General features: G+C 41.3%; 1 protein-coding gene across 8 annotated transcripts in view; it reads right to left on the bottom strand.

The window, feature by feature from the left end:
* The window catches only part of SLC4A10 (solute carrier family 4 member 10), a 162,340-nt gene that overhangs the window by 101,920 nt on the left and 38,023 nt on the right, over positions 1-22,397 (bottom strand). For 6 of the 8 annotated variants that reach the window (XM_083705345.1, XM_083705349.1, XM_083705346.1 and 3 more), the window contains one exon: positions 435-516. In XM_083705345.1, the coding sequence (XP_083561471.1) occupies positions 435-516 (82 nt within the window). Of the gene's footprint in view, positions 1-434; positions 517-17,050; positions 17,642-22,397 lie in introns of those variants that run through there. The other 2 variants (XM_083705347.1, XM_083705351.1) reach the window with 1 other exon arrangement.

Here is a 22,397-nt window from a genome sequence, read left to right as displayed (position 1 = left end):
GTCCAGGAAAATCTAGGCATATGGCAACCCTAGGTGAAGAGATCAGCAGAATCTTCACTGGGTCTACATTATGACATTTCCTAAACAATTTATTATTCTTTTCCTTTAAATGAAATAGAATGTTGCAAACTCATAGCCACAAAGTTCAGGCATCCATTGTTCCAGGTAATATAGACTGGAGTTCTTATTCTGTATACTTTTTACCACTCAATAAAAGGGTACACATTTAAGCACCCATCCAGTGAGAACTATCAGTGCATAATTCATTAAGGATATACATACGTGCAAGAACAGAGCTTGAGGTTTTGATAATGGGAAAATTATTTTCACCAACAGACCCACCACTCATGTTACCTCATAGGCTTTTTGAACATGAATTAGGTTGATGCTTTTGAAAGACATGAGCCTGTGAATCAGAAAGCACAAGTTCTCACCTTCTAAGTCTTCCTTTTCGAAATGTGTTTTGAGAAGGGAGCGTGTTCCACCCGTGTCCACCACTGCCTCCTCATCATTCCTCTGCAAAATAAAATAAAATAATACATCAGCTTTCACTGTGCTGTCAGACTTGAGCAATACAAGGTAACAAGCATTTTAACAAGATACCTTTTTTCCATCAGCAAAAAAAAAAAATGCAAAGAATTTTTTAATTTGGCATTTACAGATACAAAATCTAGCTCAATTTCAGCAAATCTGAAATAAATGATAGATCCATTGATAGAAATAATAAACTGAGGTGTGTGTCACCTTCAGAAGAGCATTCTATTGATTGGGGGCCAGCCCTGGAAAGGCCTCTGCACTTCCATCAGGACAGAGAAAAGTCTCTGGTGAAGGTTGTAAGGTCCAAGCTGGTTTAAATGGGGAGAGGCGGTCGTCAAAGTATAACTGTCCTGAGCCATATAGGGCTCTAAAGATCAAAACCAGCTAGGAAACCAGTCAGTAACCCATGCAGTCAGGCCAGAATTAGTATAATACATTCAGACATTCTGTTCCCCAATAGGTTGCTACCTAGCTCAGTTGGCTAGAGCGTGGTGCTGATAATACCAAGGTTGCAGGTTTGATTCCCGTAAGGAAGAGCTGCATAACCGTGCATTGCAGGGGGTTGGACTAGATGATCCTCAGGGTCCCTTCCAACTCTGTGAATCTATATCCCCCAACCTGGTTGCTGAATTCTACACTAGTGGAGGTTTCTGAACTATCTTCAAAGGCAGCCCCATGTATAATACATTGCAGTAATCTAACCTAGGCATTACCAGAGCATAAACAATGGCACACGTCTGGCACCAAGCATGGAATAAGATCACTAGGTGTCCCTGTGATAGTGCATGGGGGCACACACTATGCACACAGGCCTCCATCCCAGATAATGACTGGAGCATTTCACTGTACTTAGCCTTATGCATGACTGAACAAATCCAGTACCAGGAGGGAGAAAAGATGGATTCCATTGAGCCCTATGGGGAAATATTCCCATGCTGACAGAGGCACCTATAGAAGGAGATGCACTGCACACTTTATATAGGAAAATGTGCATGTGCAAAAGGCTTTTGTGAGTGTCAACCATATTTATTATCTTTATGAAATGTATGCTTACAAAACAGCCTTTGACTTGCGAGAAGAATATAGCCATGGATGTAATTACTCTGGGCTACTGCACACGCTTTTGTCAGATACCCAAAACATTGGAGGGGGGGGTTAGGAGGGATACTTACTGAAACGCTCTAAAGCAGCGATTCTCAACCTGTGGGTCCACAGATGTTGTTGGACTACAACTCCCATCATCCCTGAGCTCTGGCCTTGCTAGCTAGGAGTGATGGGAGTTGTAGTTCAGCAACATCTGGGGACCCACAGGTTGAGAAAGGCTGCTCTAAAGAATTAGGGAGCAGGTAGGATAAATTACTGTTCCACATTTTCTATACTGAGATACCAGACTTTCCCTTCAGCATACTGCATTTTTAAATACCAACATGTAAAAGCCCACACCTCTGTTTCATTGCAGATTTGACACTTTCAGGATTGTCAGAATGCAGCATCAAGTATCATCAAGTGCTAGCCACGCGTAGTATGATCTATACTCCTGCTAATGTTCACCTTGACATTTGTAAGAATGGTTGTACTGAAGCAAAAGAAAGACAAGCCTACTCTCTGAACAGAAGGGCTAAGAATACAGACAGAAACACATTATTTCAAAAATTGTTAGAAGTGTTCTCCGCTGCTGAGACAAAGAGAACTCTGATTATTGCCTTGCTCAGCTCCTCTCATTGAAGGGTCCTTACAATGACACAGTCATCCAAAATTGGTTTACTGCTCCCAACATTTATCTACATATTTGATGCCACTGTCACCCTTCTTCCCTGAATTGTCTGCTTGAAGGTCTTGCTGCATTCAAAACAGGGCAATTGAGGAAAGCGCTCTGAGTTTCATCTGCATAAAATAAACCCTTCCCTCTTCGATGAGCAGTCGAGGATTAGTTTATTTTTAGGGGGGAAAGGCAATTCAGTCCAGATTCTCCAAAGTATTATTTTAAAACCACCTTTATTATTATTATTATTATTATTATTATTATTATCTGACTGTATTAAGGTTAATGGATAGATGTTCCCCTTTTGGCCAGCCCTGTACCACACAGTACAGGATGTGCAACAAAGTAGAAAGCAATTAGTTTTCATTCCAGATTTATATCTTCCCCAGGGCAGCGTGTCATATGCATGAGGACAGCTCTGCCCTCCCTCCCTCTTGATAGAAAAAAACTAAGAGAACGCTCAAATGCACGCTTGCGATGATGCTAAGATTTGCACCAATCAGCTTTAGCTTGGGCAGACAGATGTGCCAGTCAGTTCCAGACACACAAATATTTAATGCAGCAAGCGTGCAACTTTTGAAAAGGGTCACCGTTCTTGGCATTAAATCTAAAGCAACAAACAACATGTTTAAAAATTGCATGGCACTAAATGTGCCTTAGAAAGGGAGAAAGCAGGGTAAATACTGGAAATGAATATGGGCTTATAACATTCTAATGCCCTGTTCAGCTATATACTGTTGACTTAAGCAGTGGTTTCACTCCAGTGTATACCTTTGGCACTGCCTGAACTGAGGCATATTAAATGTACAATCAATTGAGCTGGATCGATTCTGCATCAAGCTAGTGGATCACTGCATTAAGCTGACACTGGTTTTATTCGCTAAACAGTCAGTGAGTTATTTTTAAAACCATCCATGCATTGAGTGATGCAAAACAGAAGTACTTTAAAAAAATATTGCTCTCCCCACACCCCACATTTCTGCAATTCTGAGAATTGTATAATTCCATCTGTATTAGACATTTAAAACAGTAATCATACCACTTTAAACAGTCGAGGTTTTCCCCCAAAGGATTCTGGGAGCTGTAGTTTGTTAGGAAAGCTAAGTGTTGTTAGGATGCCCCTATTCCTTACAATTCTCAGAGTTTCCAAAGAGAAGTGAGAGATGCACTTTTGATCAGTGGGCTGGCACTGCACCCCACTGATGGCTTCTGGATGGCAAGTACACCTGCCTGCTACCAGGGCCGGATTTAGGTTTGATGAGGCCCTAAGCTACTGAAAGTAATGGGGCCCTTTATATGTCCAGCTGTCCTTTGTTAACAACAAATTGTGGCTGTTTTTTGTGTTGAATATATGCTATATGGAAATTTATGGACCTAATAGGTATCTAAAGCTATTTGCACATAACAAAATATGTAATTTATCAAAGTAATTGTTGAACTGAAATACAATTAAGAAAAAGTATATTAATAGTGAAATGCAAAAGGGTTAGCACTTTTTTTTCCACAACTGAAGATCAACCCTGGCCATACTCAAGTCTGATACGCTTTATGTGTGGCATCTTGGTGAGGCCATCATTTGACCACGTCATTTTTCACCCTCGCAATGAAATGAGTAATTTCTCAGACTGTAATATGCATTCAATATGCCACACAATCGGGATAAATTTTCAGTCACATAATTCAACCTTGCACAGAGAAGAGCAGTGGTGTGTTACAGCTAAGCCCCATTAAAACTAATGGCATTTCCACATAAATGCTTTGTGGAGTTAAGGTTGAGTCATATATTTCCAATTTATACAGCTGCCATTTTACATACCCATTTTAAACTTACGTGTTAGCAAAGCTACTCTAGAATGCTGGATCACTAGGAAATACTGGTGGAATGCCATATTGGATTTACGTACCTGAAACACCATCTAAGTACCAGTGAATCAAAGTTTGAAATAAGGACCTTATGCATTATATCTTGCGCTGCCCCTTATATAATGAAGCAAGAGAACGATTTTTAACACCTATAATGACAACTTCCCCTGGCCAGAACCCCTCTGACATGATTTTATATCTCCTTGCAGGCAGAGATAAGTATGTGACCTGGTGTGTAGCACTCTTTGCAACTGCCGCTAGGAAAATTAGAGCAAATTATATAGCCAAGGGAGCCACCAACTGTAAAAGAGATGAATTTATTTGACCCTATCTACATCAAGCTATAAAGGGACGTGGGTGGTGCTGTCGGTTAAACCACAGAGCCTAGGACTTGCCGATCAGAAGGTCGGCGGTTCGAATCCCCGCGACGTGGTGAGCTCCCGTTGCTCGGTCCCTGCTCCTGCCAACCTAGCAGTTCAAAAGCATGTCAAAGTGCAAGTAGATAAATAGGTACCGCTCCGGTGGGAAGGTAAACGGCTTTCCGTGCGCTGCTCTGGTTTGCCAGAAGTGGCTTAGTCATGCTGGCCACATGACCCGGAAGCTGTACGCCGGCTCCCTCAGCCAATAAAGCGAGATGAGCACAGCAACCCCAGAGTCGGCCACGACTTGACCTAATGGTCAGGGGTCCCTTTACCTTTACCTTTTACATCAAGCTATATTCTATCTTTATTACCAAACTCCAAATATAATTGCACGTTGTATTAATTAACATTATTTTTTTAATATATTAGTAGCCATGTGATAATTTTAGCCTATAATTTTTATTGTTTAATGTCTTAACCTGTATATTAAGGTACTTTTATAGCTCTGTTTAGAGAAGGTAATGTCTTGATAATATAAATGTTTTAAGTTTTTTGTATCAATCCAGTATATTTTCTTTTAATTGTTGAATGATTCTGTGTACATTGCGGCAGCCTTTGGCTATGTGCAATAAAACTGACTGACTGACTGACTCTAGCTGAGGCTGCTAATGAAGCGAGAGACCATCTTGGCTGTACATCCTGGAAGACCTGATCCCTGCCTTTCAGGCTATTTCCACTGGTGGGAGGGCAGGGCCCTGACCGACTCCAGCTATAAAAGCTGAGGCTGCTGAATAGACTTTTGGTTTGGGGTGTTGTTTGAGAGGTTTTGTTGCCGGAGAGAGCAGGGGTTTGTTGCTTTTATTTTTGTATCTTTATTGGAGGAAAGGGGCATTAGGGGAGGAGGAAAAGGGAAAGTTATATTGAATATGCAGAAGTCCGCTCTCATGACATTGGATACAACCCTTTATTGTGGGCCAAACAAATTATCTGTCAATTAATATAACAAGCTCAGAGAATCCCAAGGTCTCTTATGGCTTCAACTAACTCAACTGATCAAAAACAAAGAAATACCTGCCTTGGACGCAAATAAGAACATAAAGCAGCTTTAGGTAAAAGAACTGATTTTTAAGATCATGTAATATCATAAACATTTTTTCGCCTTTGGTAGCATGCAGCCCCACATCCTGAATTTAAATTCCTTCCAAGTTGTAGAACTGCAAATGCCTACATTATTGTCTCATTACATTTATCTCCATCCTTTAATTATCATGTCTCAGGCTTCATTAAACCATCATGTGCTGTCTAAAGCCTTATCCATGCCTATGTACTCAACATGCACAGGGTTGCCTACCAAACTATTTCACAGTTCCAAAGTTTAGCATTGCAGGGAATGGATGGATGGAGCTGCCATTTTCCGTTTCACTCAGTTTCTCATTTTTCCAGTCTTAAATTTAGTTCCCCACCCCCCATTTCTGCATGCATTTGCAATTAAAATAAAAAGTCAAGCTAAAAACATGCATGTGTTTTCATGTATCTCCTAATGCGAACATTTCCATAATCCATTTTGCCTAGCATATGCATTTTTACAAGCAACTTTATCCCAAGAAAACATGATTTTGTACATTACTTTCACTGCTATACACATTTTGGCTTTCAATTTTTACTAAACAAAAAACCCTCCCACACTTTCAGTACACATTCATTGGCTGGAAATCTGTGCTGAAAAATTCAGAGAAGTGTGAATTCCAAGGACTTGTTGCTTTGGTTTGCCTATTATTTCGGCAAATGCAATTTGGTAGCTCCATATTAAAAGGTGAACCAAATGAAATTTCTCCCTCGTCCCCGTGGTTAGGTAACAATCACAGCTTACAGGCTACACTGAAGCTCAAGTCCATATGTACCTGGTACACTTACAGAGTATGCAGACAAGAAAACTTGGGTGACGTCTGTGCAGTCATGACGGGGTTTAAACCACCGTACATATGGGTCATAAAATAACTGCAGTAATGACCTATATAGTTAATCTAAAACCTGAGAAACGCTCTCTCAATTATTCTCTCATTGAACTCTGAGATCCACAGAAAGAATGCCAAAAAGCTTGAAAGGCAGTTGAGTCCATCCCTTTAGTGAACCAAAAAGGCAGTTAAGTCCAAGCCCTTGCCCCCATCCTCTCTCGTTTATCAGCCTACAGATCATCCATCCCAGGGTTGGTTCCAGGCATGGATTGGCCCTCAGGAAAGTGCCCTCTAGTGCTTCCCTTCTTATGTCAATGCACCATAGCTGTGGGCTTACCTGGCAGTGGATGCAGGAAACTACGAGCAATTCTTAAATAGCCATGACACGTATTCATTATTCATTATCACTCTAGGACACTCTGGGAAATGAAAAAAGCAGCTCCCACTGGGGGTCATAATTTACATTTCTCATAATGCCCTGAAGCAAAGGCTGGCTACTTACTAGCCGCCGTCCCCTTCTCTCTCTCTCTCTCTCTCTCTCTCTCTCTCTCTCACACACACACACACACACACACAAAATTACCTCTTACAAGCAATACCAGTACTTGGCCCCTTTCCATCAATCCATCAATACACTGGGCTTTCATCCTGTCTTCTAGCATCATTAGCAGAGTTGCAGCAAGGTACTGGACAGACTCGGGGCACAGGGCCTTGACACAAATTTGGATACAAGTCTATTTTTAGGCATCAGGCATTGACTTTTCTCTTTACATAAGCTTTTGCCCTTTGTTTGAAGGCTGGCATTTTGGCCTCTTCCAGCAGGGTAGGATCTTCAAGTCTTGCCCTATTATCTGTTTTTAGATTTTTATTCAATGTTCTTAATTGATTTTGTGGTGAGCAGCTTGAGGTCACTCTCAGAAAACAACTAATGCATATGCATCATCATCATCATCATCAATGTACCGAGTAGCTATGGGCAGGCCAAGATGGCAGGCTGCTGGAGTCTCAATGGCAGTGGACTTTGCAGCATGGCCAGCTACCCATTTTTAACTTGTTTCTTAAAAGGGGAAATGGGCAAGGGATCTAGGGCCTGGCACAAAGGATCAAGAGAATAACACCCCTGGGTCATCAAGCTTCTGCACTCAAACATACATCCAGTCTATGCTCACCCCAAACATATCCCTTCCTAGCTTTCATATTAATCTTTCCCTTCTACGGGATTCCTCCTACATTGATTTATTAGCATGTCTCTGCCCAAAAGTAAGTATAAATGGGAGTTTTAACAATCCTACAGGATTTCAGATTGTGAGTGTACCAACATGTTTGGGAAAGTTGGAACATTTCCAACCAAATATGTCTGAATTGACAGGCAGACTTCTCTGTAAAAAAAGGCAACTGTAATTTGGCCAAGAACCACAGGTTTACGCTGATACCTACAGGGATCTGGGTAGGTTTCCATATTTTATTTCAAACTCCAACTAGATGGTTGCTGTTGCGTCTCCCCACACACCCATAATACATATATATATCTATGTGTTTGCATGCACAGAGACAAAATGAAACTAACATCATTGCCTAAAGAGAAACCCATTATCTTTTCCATTTGTTTTTCAAATTATGCTGTAGAAAAGCTTACCTAATCTTAGACAACTCTATTAGCTATTTGTCCATTACAATGGGTAATTAACGTGTGTGCTGCAGAATCCTATACATCCTTACTCAGAAGTAAGGCCCACTGTGTTTAATGGGGCTTCCTTCCACAATAGGTTTAGGATTGCAGCCTTAGAACATGAACACACACACACACACACACACACACACACACACACACACATTAAAGGGGGGAATTGTATTGGGTAACAGTTCTTCTGGCTTTTCCATGCATAAGTGCATATACTGGAGAGAAAAAACCCTCAGCGCTGGTAAAAAAGAAGCTAAGGTTTAAAAATAAACTGGTATGAGTCATGCACTCCAGGCTATCTTAATTCCAAATTAAAATGCTCTGACTGCATAAGGAGAATGCAACTTGGTGCAGCTTATGTTTGCTCAAAAACAGTGATTTGCTGCTGTACCACAGTCTTCAGAATTGAAGAATTTTCTAGCACAGCTTACTTTATACAATTATACATTTGTAGAAATTATTCATTTAATATCATAACATTCTTGGGAAGAGTATATTATTCCCTTTTCTAATGCGTAACTGATGAGAGCTAGGAAGTTGTCCAAAGCTCTTATGGGTGATTTGAACCCCATTCCTCCAGATATAAACCAAGCAATAAATCTGGTTTATATTTACATGCACACCAGGAACTTCACTGAGAAGTATGTTGATATAGATTTCACCGTTTGCATGTACCCTTTTACAACATTTGTTAAGTTGTAGACCACCAATACGATTATGAATCTGTCTTCATAAATTTGTGAGACTATCCACATCATCTCTGCTACATGGTCTTTTTGATGGCGCATGCTGGGAATCAAATCTGGGACACACACACACACACACACACACACACACACACACAAAGTATTAGCACTGCCACCAAGCTAATCTCATTTACCACCCCCTACCTTCCTTCTGGCTAGGTCAGTTTAATCTTGGAATGCTACAAAATATTACAGGCAGATAAAATAAGCTCTGAAAAGCTACGCTGCTAGGAACACAAGAAATTCTCACAACAGCACCATGCTTTCGCAGGTCAATGGAGCACAAGACAAATTTCCTTTAGAAAGTCCTTTCCATGTAGAAATGTCTACAAACCCTACATGCATCAAGTACATGTAGCATTTGTGTATGTTCTGTTATGGGTAAATGTGGCAAGAGTATAGGTAAGTACCCAGAGTACTGGATTCCACAGCAGAATATATACCTGTGCCACTGAGAACTATGCATGGAATTTATGCAACAGGCCACAAATCAGCATGCAGTTTCTGAGTAATAGGTTTAGTGGCTGAAAGAATCTGGGATCCCAAAATGTTTCGTGAGCGTGATTAGCCATACATCTTCCTCCTTTGCATTTTCAATTTTGGAACATGCAAGCAACATGGCTCCCTGCAGGTCAGAGCAACATGTTTAAGACGGCCCCGAAGTAACCCACTGAAATCATTGGGCCTGGCTAACTTCAGTCTATTTGTTCCAAGGGGTCTACTCTTGAGTTTCCATTCATTCATTCAATTGTTTTATTTGTGTGCCGCTTTTCCACACACATGAAATCGTGCTCAAGGCAGCTTACGACAAAGAAGCAGGGATGCATTTCAAACAAACGCTGCAAAAACCATTTCATAATAACATGGCAAAACAATAACATAGCAATGATTTCGTAGCACAGCAAAACAACAGCAATTTTGTAACAGCATAGCAAAGCAACAGCAAATATAATAGCATACAGTACAGGGGAAAAAACCCATTCCAATTCTATAAATATAACATTATTATGTAAACAACATGCAGCATCCAATAGCAAAAATAATAAGGAAGGTTCATAGCTACACCTTGGTCCTAGAAACATCCCTCCCATGATATTGCTAACGGTCATCTCCTTGTCTTAAGTTTGTCTTAACTGGATCCTACCCTCAATTTTTGATATACTGTAGAAAAGAAATAAGGTCATAAACTGCAGTTTTCTCTTTCTATACGTATAGGCAAAAAGTGCACTGTCATTCATATTAGTTTATTATTATTATTATTATTATTATTATTATTATTATTATTATTATTACATTTCTACCCTGCCCTTCCTTGCTCAAAGGAACCCAGAGCAGCATGTCAAGCTTCATTAAGTGATACAACTTCCAATGTTCCTTTATTGAATCTTCATTATGTCTGAATTGTTCTTGTTTCTTAATCCTGCCACGGTGAATGACAATAGCCTTTTATTGTATCTGCATTCAAGACTTTGAACTGGAGGCATGCCAGATACATCTTCAGTGACTGGGTAACTCTGATTTACAAGATGTGGGACCCAACGCTGACAATGGACTGGAGACATGGGGAGACCACATTTGAAGAGAGTGTCTCAGCTGGGGCTTTAGAAGAAAACTGCTGTCCGAGGATTCTGCACAGAGCTGACACTGCAGACAGAGGAGAAATGCCAAACACTAACGAAGACTGAAGTAGCCTCAGCAAATAGCTACCAGTAAGTGATGCAACTGTGAAGATGAGGACCAAGAAAGGCATGGATCCAAGCAACAGACTGAGAGCCTTTACACTACCTAAGGTCTGTTCCAAACTTTGTAGTCTGTGCCTGAGAGTTCCATGCCTTGCGCATGATATGTGACCCTTTGGCTCTGGTTGGTTATGTTGTTTTATTGCTGTTTCTGTTCACAATATAGACAGGCAGAAAATTTCTTTTGACGCAGTGCTTGAACTCAGACGCACATTGTGTATGCATCATTTATTGGACTGATCTAGCAAGTAATTCAGGAGGCTGTTTCTATGGAACTGTGTAGTTCAATCAGGGCAAGAAAGTGTGGGGCAAGGCCCAATTTTCACTGTATTTATTTACCAGTTTACATAAAATTAGCACAACAGTAAGCATCAATGAAGTCTCTATATATTTGAGCCCTGGCATCAGAAGCAGCTCACCGAATGGGAGTGGAAGCACTCTGCTAGCTTCCCAGCTGGTGCTTTTTGGGAGGGGTGAAGAGGTCAGCACAAAGTCTCAATGTACCAGCAAAAACAAACTGTCCTTCCTGCCAGTGCAGTTGCACCTTGCTGGCCTCCCCACCACCTCACCCTTCCCAGTAAGGCAGGAAGCTGGTGTAATGGCTCCACCCCACTCAGCAAGCCACTTCTGTCTGGCATTGCAAATTAATTCCGGGCTGAGCTTTAGAATGGAACCCTAGGCATGCCTATTCAAAAGTAAGTGTCAACATGGCTTAGTCCAAGAGAAGTGTGCTGTCACTCACCTCTACCTCCAGCAAAGGTAGGACCCAGGTGTTACAGGAGGTTTAAAAGAGGGGATCCAAGTTCAACAGGTTTGAGAGACACAGCCACACACGAAAAAAAAGAATGTGCCAATCATGGCAGAAAGCCATCTTGCTCTAGTGAATTAGATTCATTTTCCCCAGATGTGCCAGAATGATTTCTGCAAAGTAGCTGGGGAAATATTTATGGCTCGCAGAAGTGTCACAAGGTTCATTAATGCTTAATAACATTCATGCATGGTTTGCTGTTACAGCAGAGTGCCTATAGGAAGACATATTGATGAGCTGCCCTTAGAACAGCAACCTTCCATTACAGATTACTAGATGGAGCAATAAGCACATGACTGATATGACAGACTGAAGACCTGCAGTCAAAGATTTGTCTTGTTAGTGCAAATCAATATGTGAAATTCACAATTTCGCCATTTCCTCTGACATTTACCACTTCAACCTCCACAGCTTCCTTGCCACACTATTTTCATCCTGTCCAAAGCAGAAAGGCCCAATTACTCCCAAATCCCAACTGAGGTTTTCCTCCCTTGTCTTCCACCCATTTCCCTCATAACTCTTATCTTTTGACCATTGTGCCTTCACATTTCTGCCAGCTATCCTCTTCCCTTCTCCCTTCATTCCCTATGCATCTGGGTCATGCTGGGTCCCAGCTGTACTTCCAAACCACTTCTGAAGAAGTGTGCATGCACACGAAAGCTCATACCAAGAACTGACTTAGTTGGTCTTTAAGGTGCTACTGGAAGGAATTTTTTTTGTTTTTCCAAACCAAAGCTTCCTTGCTTGTCCAGCATCCCATCTCCAAACAACCGCATGCCTTGTCTGCTTTCCAGATGACAGCAGACAGTCCCTCGTATCTCTGCACCTCTGCCCTTTACCCTTCTCTCACAGGAAGTGTATTGCGTATCCACATTCCTTCTGGACCATTAGAACATTTATTAACATCCCATGGCCTCATAGCAGCTGAACTGGTTGCTAAAGAGGGGGTTCAAAGCAAGCAGACAACGCAAGGCAGATGTTAATCCTTGTAGGTGAGATTGTTCAGATGTTCAAAAGTATGTATGTGGGCTTAAAATGTGAAGGGGGTACACACACAACGTCTGCCCCATCATCCCTGTGCATGTCAGCTCTTTGAACCTATGAAAGTGACTCAAACTACATTTAGTTAAGGTCATTTAGCATCCTCCCTATGAACCAGAACTCTGTACAATTAGCTTCTCAATGGACGTGAAGAGTCTAACCACATTCAGATGAATGCAGGTTGATTCTTCCTGCATGTTCAGTATGGAAAGGTTGGGAGAGGAAGGTGCAGAACACTTAAGATATTTTGGAAATGGTGTGCTCACTATCTATTAGGAGTGTTCATGCATTCATCTATTTATTTACAAAAGCATTTATTCACTGGCATTTCATGAACTTATGACAATACTCAGGAAATGAAATCATAAAACGGTATTTTTAAAAAACAGCGCATAACAATCATTCAGAGGACCAGCTAATCAAGAACGTTTTAAACAACTGCACAGACCTGCCACCATAAAAAGGTCTTCAAGGAAGTCAAAAGTGAGGATGCCTGCGAAATCTCTGCTGGAGAAGCCTGAAGTGGGCTTCTGTTGTTACAGCTTAGCCCTCTTCTTCCAGTGTAAAGGACACTGATTTTTTTTCTCAAAACACTCAGTTCTGACACTCAGTTTGCATTTTCAAATCACTTCATAGAGATCCCACAACAAATTTAATTGATGGTAAATGATTTGTTTGTTTGAAAAACTAGCCAGCCAAATGCAATATGCTTGGAAAATACAGAGTCACTGGTCAATGGTTTCCACTGGAAGCCCATTCCCCAGTTCTACGAATCCTCTGAACCCCCTGGCCCTGCTCCCCTTCACTGTTGCTGCCTGTTCACTTGCCTTGTGCAAGCAGAAACAAGAGCAAGGAAGAGGAGCCTCCACACAGAAGCAGCTCCCCAGGTGACATGGAGCTGCCACTGTCCCTTCCTGGGACAGAGAGTGAGAAACAGAGGAGAAGATCAGCATCGTGTGGGAACATTGTTAGAAACAGTGGTTGGGTTGGAGACTGAAACTCGGAGCCACAGAGAGCGAAAGTGAGTAATGGATTGCTTTGAAGTCATTTCTGCACCGGGTAAAGTAATTTTTAGCCCCACAGCATGTCATGCATTTTGCCCAACCTGTCCTTTGTTTTGCCTGATCAAAGGTGACAACCCTAGAGTTCTATTAAGACATATGGTAGACAAAACAAAACAATGGGAGAGTCAGAAGATACCAAGTTCTGATGGAAAGACACAGTCTTCATGTTTTATAAAATAAGACACTGACATAGCAGAACTTGAGTTTTCCTCTAAGATTCAAAGCCATGTAAAGGAAGAAATGGTTTATAATTAATAATTGTTCACGCTGCCCATGCTTAAGTTCTACTAAGCATTCAATCAATTTATATTATTTCCATTCTACTCTGAACACATTTGATTCTTTTAAGAGGCTTCTCAAAGTGTGGATACTGTATGTGCTAACAGTTGTTTTATTGCTGCTTCCAACAAGCAAACAAACCATTACTCTCTCAATGTACATAATATCCTTTTAATAAACTATCTTAGTTAATAGCTCATTCTGTCTCCAGTGGTGCTATCAGTCTTACTTAAGCCTATTATACAAAGCTACTTGGAGGTTTCACAAGCATTTGTGCTTATTATTGCCGGTATTATTGTATTTTATTACTGCATAAATAAAAACATAACAGCATTCACAATAAGCCATGGTTTCACTTAATGTGACTTGCAAACCAGGCCAGTGGATCATCAAGTCCTTTCTGGAGGCCTGAAATGGAATAGCCTTACAGGGGAAAGCTGGTAGAGAATTCTAAAATCGAGGGGCCACCACAGAGAAAGCCCTGCTCCTTGTGCTCACCAATTTCATAATGGGCACTTGAGAAGAGCCTACATCAATGATTTTAACATGCATGTAGCTCTGAGTACAGACAGTTAATACCATTCATAGGCGGATTAATGGCAGATACAGCTAATCCTATTTGAAAGCCATCTAGGTTGGTGGGCATCAACACATCTTGAATTAGCAAAATGTATACTTGTCTGCTGTGTAAATAACTACTTCCTCTTGTCTATCCTGAATCTTCTACCACTTGGCTTCACTGGATGACCCATCCAGTGGAACCACTGGATGGTTCTATTAATATGCAAAATGGGGAGAATTGTATTTATTTTTTGCATAACTTTCTCTGCACCGTGCACAGTGTCCCTCCTATTTGTCTTTTTTCCTAAAGAAAAAAAAATCCAAACCTTTCCTCATAGAGGAGTTGCTCAAAACCACTTATCCTCCTGGCTGCCATTTTCTGAACCTTTTTCCAGCTCTACCATATTCATTTTGAGATGATCTGGTCCTCATGAAAAAAAATAAAATCAAAACTAGCCTGAAAGATCACCAGAATACCCACAGGAATTTCAGGCAGCTGCCAAGAAACAGAATGTACTCCTTGCATTAAAATTCTCCAAAACTCAATTCTGAAAGATGATTAAACATGGTTTGTAGCAACTGTAAAAGTAACATTAAACCCATTCCAAAACTAATCAAGCTTAAGAATGTGTTCATCTCCCCTACTGTTAATCAAAACGTAAGCTGGATAAGTACACCAGGAAACATATCAATTATAGTTACAAGCCACAAAACAAATATTGTTGTAATATATGTTTTTAATTAAAAATGATTGACCAGATTCCTGCGTGAGCCATAGCTTTAGACCTCTGCCAGGGTCTCCAACATGAATTTCTAAGAAAGTAAGCAACCAGAGAAACAAATTAATACATGTCATTTTTTAAAAAAATAACCAAACCACTGAACTTTTTATATATATGTGCCTTCTGAATTATAAACATATTCACCCTTTAAAAATCCGTGAGCCTTCAAGGGTCAGAAAACACCCACCCTCCTGGACCAATCTGATCATCACTTGCAGAAACTGAACATCAACGGTACATGAAACGCTACAGGAATATAACCAATGTTTCCCTTTATATTATTATCACTAAAACAGGGGTCCCCAAAGTGTGGTGGATGGACCACCAGTGGTCAGGTGATCTGCAGTCAGGTGATCTGCATATGTCAGGTCATCTGCGGTTTAGTGACTGAAGACAGGAGACGGCACATCCACCCCATTAAATAGCCACCCAGATTTTAATTGGTTTTTTTAATTGCTTCTTTTATTTCTTATCATAGTGTAGTCCAAAGTCCATGGAATTCAACAAAACAAATGAAAGCAGCAATGAAAACTCAGTTAAAAAATGAAAAACATCTAGCATAGCACCTTACAATTGCTATAACAGAAAGAAAAATCATTAAATGGCCTCAATTCCTCAGCAATGGTCTGGCAGGTGAGGGGGTGGGAAGTTTAATAACCACTGCTTTATGACACATCCTAACAGGTTACCATGGAAATGTCCAGCAAACAAGTCGGAAGCAGTTAAGTTGATATTCAAAGCCATTGCCAGAAAGAGAGAGATAGAAAGGAATCACATTTGTGTCTACTTTTAGACATAATCTCCTTACACACTATGAGCGATGCACAAGCAAGAGCCCCTACCTTTGGCTATTCAGCGCCATTTGCAATGAACATGGTTAAGCTGATTATACTGTTTTCAATTTCTTTGCCCGCCCCCCACCACCCGCCCCAGCGCATCAAAATAGGCTGCTGGAGACACTATGGTGGTTGAAAGGTTACATAAAATACAGACCCAGCCGCTTCCCATTCCTGTAACTTTGCTTCAGGTTTTATAAAACCTGTGATAGCAATGGGATTGGTGAGGGCTGAATGCAGAAAAAAATAAGGAATGCTACAGTATAAATATATAAATATTTGTAGGGCTTGAAATATTTTAAATATTCAATATTTTAAAATCAAGCCCCACCTCAGCTTCTCAAGCCATTTGTGCGTGCTTTTCTCAACAAAAGTTGTTAGGGGGAAAAGATCCTTGCACTCTTCAGAGGAGCAAGGCAGCTGCTTAAAATGTAAACGTCAAGCCTTGAAAAAATAATCAAACCTACATCTACTATTTTTAAAAAATATGCCTTATGCAGAATGGCTTATCCCCAGCCTTGATTGTGATAGGCTGTTTTCAGCCCACTTTTCATAAAACAGGATGGTTAGCAATGTGCTTTCATGAAAAGGATGTGCAATCCTAATTAACATGCCACTGTGCGAATGACCTTTGTATCGTCAGCCCAACAAGCAGTGCAAACCTCCAAATTCATGCTGTGAGCTATTCCACGGTTCTGATGTTTTATTCCATGGAACTAGTGCATATATGTTTCAGCAGACATGAGCAGAACAACATCTACACACTGAATATTTGCTGTCTCTTTTAAAATACCCTTATGACTTTTTATTTCTAATACATACACACACACACACCCCCCCCCAAAAAAACCAACCATATACCTTCTTTCATTTTAAGACAAGCTGCCCGTAGTCTAAATCCCGCATAGAATCTAGCATTTAAAAAACATGACGACTTGATCCCATTTTAAAATGAACCAGAAAAGAAATGCAAAAGGCAGTGTTTGAAATAATAATGTAAGCCACAAATAGGAATATAAACCACAAGGCCATACCTGGTGACTGGTTAGAGACTGGAATGGCTCCCCGATCCCAAGATGCATGACCTTTCTATTCCCAGAAAGCATTCCCTGCCTTATAACAATGCATCACTCTCTCTCTATCTATCTCTCAGGCATCTTCTGGGCCAGCAAGGAAAACATCAGGTTTCTCCATTTAGCAAATGATGAGCGAGCTCCTTTCGAAAGATCGGATCTCAAAGATAGTTCCCTTGCCCCCACCCCACCCCCCTGTGAGCAGTTCCAGTCATCTAGTAGCGAAAGAGGCTGGCACAGCTACATCAGCGATGCTGCTAATGTTTTCAGAAAACACTAAGCTTGCTGCTTAGAGCAATCCCGCATCATCGAAACAGAGCAAGCCACATCCTTCAGCTCTCCACTCACGTTACTATAAATCCTCGGGTTGCCATTATAGAGAACGATGATTTGGTTGTTGCTTAATCTCGAGGCAATTAAAGGTGAAAACAGCCATTATGCAACACACATTGCTTTGAAACAGAGCGACAGAGAGAGAGAGAGAGAGAGAGAGAGAGAGAGAGAGAGAGGCAAAATGACATATCCAGGTTATCTCAATTTGCTTGCATGACCACTTCTTAACATGCAACGCTGCCGTTCTGAGTGGAAAGCTCCACAGTATGAGGTGACGGGGAAATTACCAGAAAGAAATCATATGCAATTCAGAAACAGGAGGACACTTAAGATCCTCTGGAATCATATCAATTGAACTGAAAACACCATTGAGATTAAAATATGCATCATATATATATCTTTGTGTGTGTGTGTGTGTGTGTGTGTCTGTGCTCATTTTCACAAAGCTGTATCCTCCTTGCATTTTGTGCACTGCTCCCTGGCAGCAACCCAGACATCAACATACCTTGAAAAGATGCCAGTATTATGACAGGGCAAATGTATTTGGGTACCAAACAGAGTGATCACATGCCTGTATTTCTGTTCTTGTAGCCCATTTCACTCCATCAGAAATTGTATTGCTCTCTTCTGAAGAGCTGTGAACAATCCATTAACAAGACACAAGAGTAGCACAGTTATCTCTCACAATATTTTAGCAGAAATCACTCTGTGCCATTTTAAATTGTGATCCCAGTGAATCAAATGCTCTGTTTGTTTGATTTTAAAAGCTGATCCTCAAGACCAATGCTATTGTTTTCAGTGGGTTTGCTCCCAATGGTTTTAAGAGGATCGCAGTAACCTGTTTTTGTTTTTTTTCAGATTTGCAGGTGAACATATTATTTTCAGCAAATAATAATATTTTTAAGTGTAGTCGTATTAGAGCCATACTCCAATTCTGAAAAAGGCTCAGCTGTAGCTCAGCATGTGACATTGGCCATACAGACAAAAATAAGGACACTCTTGTGCATGAGAGGGTGGGACTGATGGTGTAATCTGGCAGCCCAACAGTGATGAGGCCAGCAAAATCCCGGCTCAAATGTGCCACAAGAATAAAATGGATGCATGCATGCAGTTGGTTCCAAGTGGCAAAAGAATCAAAGTAAACCACAAACTGCATAGCATATAAAATACATGGAATGCATGTACATGCACTATACTACATTTATATCATTTAGAGACCATTCTGGTCCCATTTTGCAGCTGGCAAACACTGAGGCACAGAAAAAGTGGCTAGCCCAAGATCAGGCAATGAATGAGTGATTTCCCCCCCCCTCCCAACCTTTACTGTGTTAGGAGGACAGAGATGGGTTACAGGAACATTCATCATCTGAACAAGCCACAGACTTCATTTATCCAACATGGAAGAGCATTTGCCTTGCTTAAATCCAAAGAGGTTCTTTGTGGGTGATATGAAATGATGAACATTGACAGGTACATTTGCTATTACACCTAATTAGAATGTCAGTTTTACAGCCCACCACAAAAAAAGGAACGACCATAAAGCATTTATATTTTTCAAGTAAACCAAGAGAGATCCTATCTAGAGAATATGTCATCTATTCAAACAGGAGCTGAGAAGGGAACATTTTATTAGGGTCCAGACATAGAGGCAGGGGACATACCAGGCTCTAACCCCATTCTACTGAGGCTACATTGCAAATCTTGCTGGAGACATGATGGAAGCTGTATTAATTCATCGATAATAGTTGTTACTTTGCAGCTGTTTTGCACTCACACTATTACTACTTACACAAGCCAATACTGGCTCCAAGTTTGTTTTTGTAAGGAATTAAAACAAATGAATCCCTGTGGACCCACATTTGTGGGTGAACAACAAAATAATTGGCTGGGTACCAGGATTCAAAACAAGTAGCTTGCACACCGAGAGCCCCAGTAGCAGAGTATTAAACTCACAAAGATAAGCAGCGCAGTAAAGCATTAGGAATATAGGTTGTCAGATCTTTTCATCCCGTTCAGCTGCACACAGCAGCCAACCTGTTTCTACCCTTCCCACCATAAGCAGACCACACTCTTCAGTAAGTTTGAAATCCTTTACTTACAGATACAAGGTCTCAGTTCATGCATTGTTCCATGCAGCAGCAAGAACAAGACAGGCAAAATAATATTGGGTAGAAAATATAGCATATGATTCCAAACACTTACTGCAAGCCTGGGAGCAAGATCACGCACATAAGAGACTGCTTAGAATGGGTCAGACCATTGGCCCATCTAGTATAGTGCTGTCTTCAACAACTGGCAGCAGCACTCCAAGGTTTCAGACTGGGGCCATTCCTAGCCCTGTCTGGAGATGCCAGGGATTGAACCAGGGACCTTTCAGGTGCAAGGCGAATTGTCTACCAGTGAGCCAAGAGGCAGTCATAGAGCTCATCTTTTGCATGCAGAAGATCTCAAGTTCCATACCTGGTATCTCCGGGCAAAACTTGGGAAAGACTCTAGTCTGGAGAGCTACTGCCAATTGGTTTCAACAATACTAAGTTAGATGGACCCATGAGCAAAGCAGGGAAATAGGCGGCAGCCTTACACCATGTGTCAGTACAATCACAGCACCAGACTTAAAGCAGCTGCTTTAATACTAGAGAGCAGTGACTAAGAACCTGCTTGAACATATGCTTTGCCCCTCTAGAGAATGAGAAGTCAGTCGGCCTGGTTTTAAATTTAGTTGATATTTCACCTAACCTACTTCAACACAAAATGTTCTTATGAAATATGCCGCATTTTTTAAAGAAGAAGAAGAAGAAGAAGAAGAAGAAGAAGAAGAAGAAGGAGAAGAAGAAATGGAAATTATGATACGGTGATCAAGAATACCACACATCTATTGATCAGCTACAAAAAAACCACCACTGAGTAGAGAAAAAACAGCATTACAGTGGTACCTCGGGTTACATACGCTTCAGGTTACATACGCTTCAGGTTACAGACTTCGCCAACCCAGAAATAGTGCTTCAGGTTAAGAACTTTGCTTCAGGATGAGAACAGAAATCGTGCTCCGGCGGCGCGGCAGCAGCAGGAGGCCCCATTAGCTAAAGTGGTGCTTCAGGCTAAGAACAGTTTCAGGTTAAGAACAGACCTCCGGAACGAATTAAGTACTTAACCCGAGGTACCACTGTATATAACAGCTTGCACAAAAATTCACAGTGCTCTGATAGGTGGCTTCTGCAGTTTTTGTGTTTTTGTCTATACAAGAGATTGTGCACATTACAGAGCCATCACTGGATAAGGTACGACTTTTCTCATGCAGCAATCTAGTCCCCTCCTGTGACCTAGTGTCCAGCAGATTTTTTGGGGATTACAACTCCCATCAATCTCATGGCTGTGCTAACTGCGGCAGATGGAGAGTTGTAGTCCAAAACATCTGCACACCACCAGGTTGATGGGGATGCTCTTCTAGTGCAAGACCTAAAACAGACACGCCATGGACCAGGAGACTACCTTCCACACAGAACTCCTGCGCCACTGCAGGTAGCTGGAGCTTGACAAACCTGAGAGTTGAGATCCTACATGACCCACAGACTGTGCAATCAGCACCCGTGTTGATGTACCACCAATCAAAGCAGAATAACGCTACCAGTTACTGCAAGGCCATTAGACTGTATGAGATCTCAACTCTGGGATTGCTAGGTTAAAAATCTGGGGAGCATGCATATAGCTTGACATCTGCCCCACCTCCTGCAATTTCAGGAGCTTAATAAGGTACATGTATGCAGGGCTGATGCCAAATTTGAGTTGAACCTCACCAACGTGCCCTCTGGTAGACCTCCTCCTAGTTGGGTTAACCCTGGTATGGTTACTTGGTGACAGTGATGGTAGCAGTGCTTGGAGTCCTAGCCCCAACTGTCTAATGATGGTTGAAGAACATCCACAGTGCCATGCTCAGCTCCCAGTAATTCATGACATGCACCTGACTGATGCTGATCAAAGAGCTAGCCTTTCAGTTTCCCAGAATGCCCATCAAAGTCATTGTGGGGAATTAAACTAGAGGTTCCAGATCCAGCCACCTTAAAAAGAGTCAAGAGCAAGCAGCTGTAATGGACCTTGCTGGGACCTTGACAGCTTCCCAAGGTGCTCTGTGCTGATGCTGGGCCTGCAGGCACGTTCTCTGGCTATCAACCTGGCCACCATGTTCAGTTCCCAGGTATACATGTGGTTCGTCAAAGGCTCCTTACACTGGCCCATCTGGATGATTATACTGGTGCCACACAATGGGATTGAGCACTGCACCATCACCAATATACAGGGCATAACAGGTCATGTGGTACAGTGGTTGGAGCGTTCCAACTAGAACCTGGGAGAGCAGGATTCTAAACCACACTGAGTCATGAAGCTCACTGAGTGAGCTTGAGCCAGTCACTGCCTCTCAGCCTAGGCTACATTCACAGGGTTGTTGTGAGAATATACTGGAGAGGGAGAGAACTATGTATGCCATCTTGAAGGAAAGGTGGCATATAAAAATATAATAATAATAACATTCCTCCACATGCCAAACATTCATCTGTTGGTCTGGCCTTTCACATTATCTGCTACGATAGTTTTAGAAATGATTTAGATGCTTCCACCTTCCCTTGATTTACAGTCCATCATGAGGCAGAGCATAGAAAAGGCACCCAGCCATGAAGCTTGTGAAACTCTGAGCCAGTTTTAATGAATCCCACATCCAAAATGTGCTATTAGTAAATAAAACACCACTGTGTGCCAGTTTGCGAGCTGCTTTTTTTTTTAAAAAAAAATGTTTATGATGTTGGTGTTTGCAAGGGAGTTATTTAACATTTTCATAATTACACGATGGCATAATTCAGAATTCAGTGATATCAGTATATAGCCCATGAATGAAAACTGTCAAAGCCTGTTTTCTTCAACAAGATCAATGACAGCATCAAAAGGGGAATGGCACACAGGAAAGGGAACAGCACCAGGAATG

Source organism: Podarcis gaigeae (assembly GCF_964106915.1).
Source record: "Podarcis gaigeae genome assembly, chromosome: 1".
In the NCBI taxonomy this organism is placed as follows: Eukaryota; Metazoa; Chordata; class Lepidosauria; order Squamata; family Lacertidae; genus Podarcis; species Podarcis gaigeae.
The sequence above is the reverse complement of the archived record's forward strand: the minus strand, read 5'-3'. Positions and strand labels throughout refer to the sequence as shown.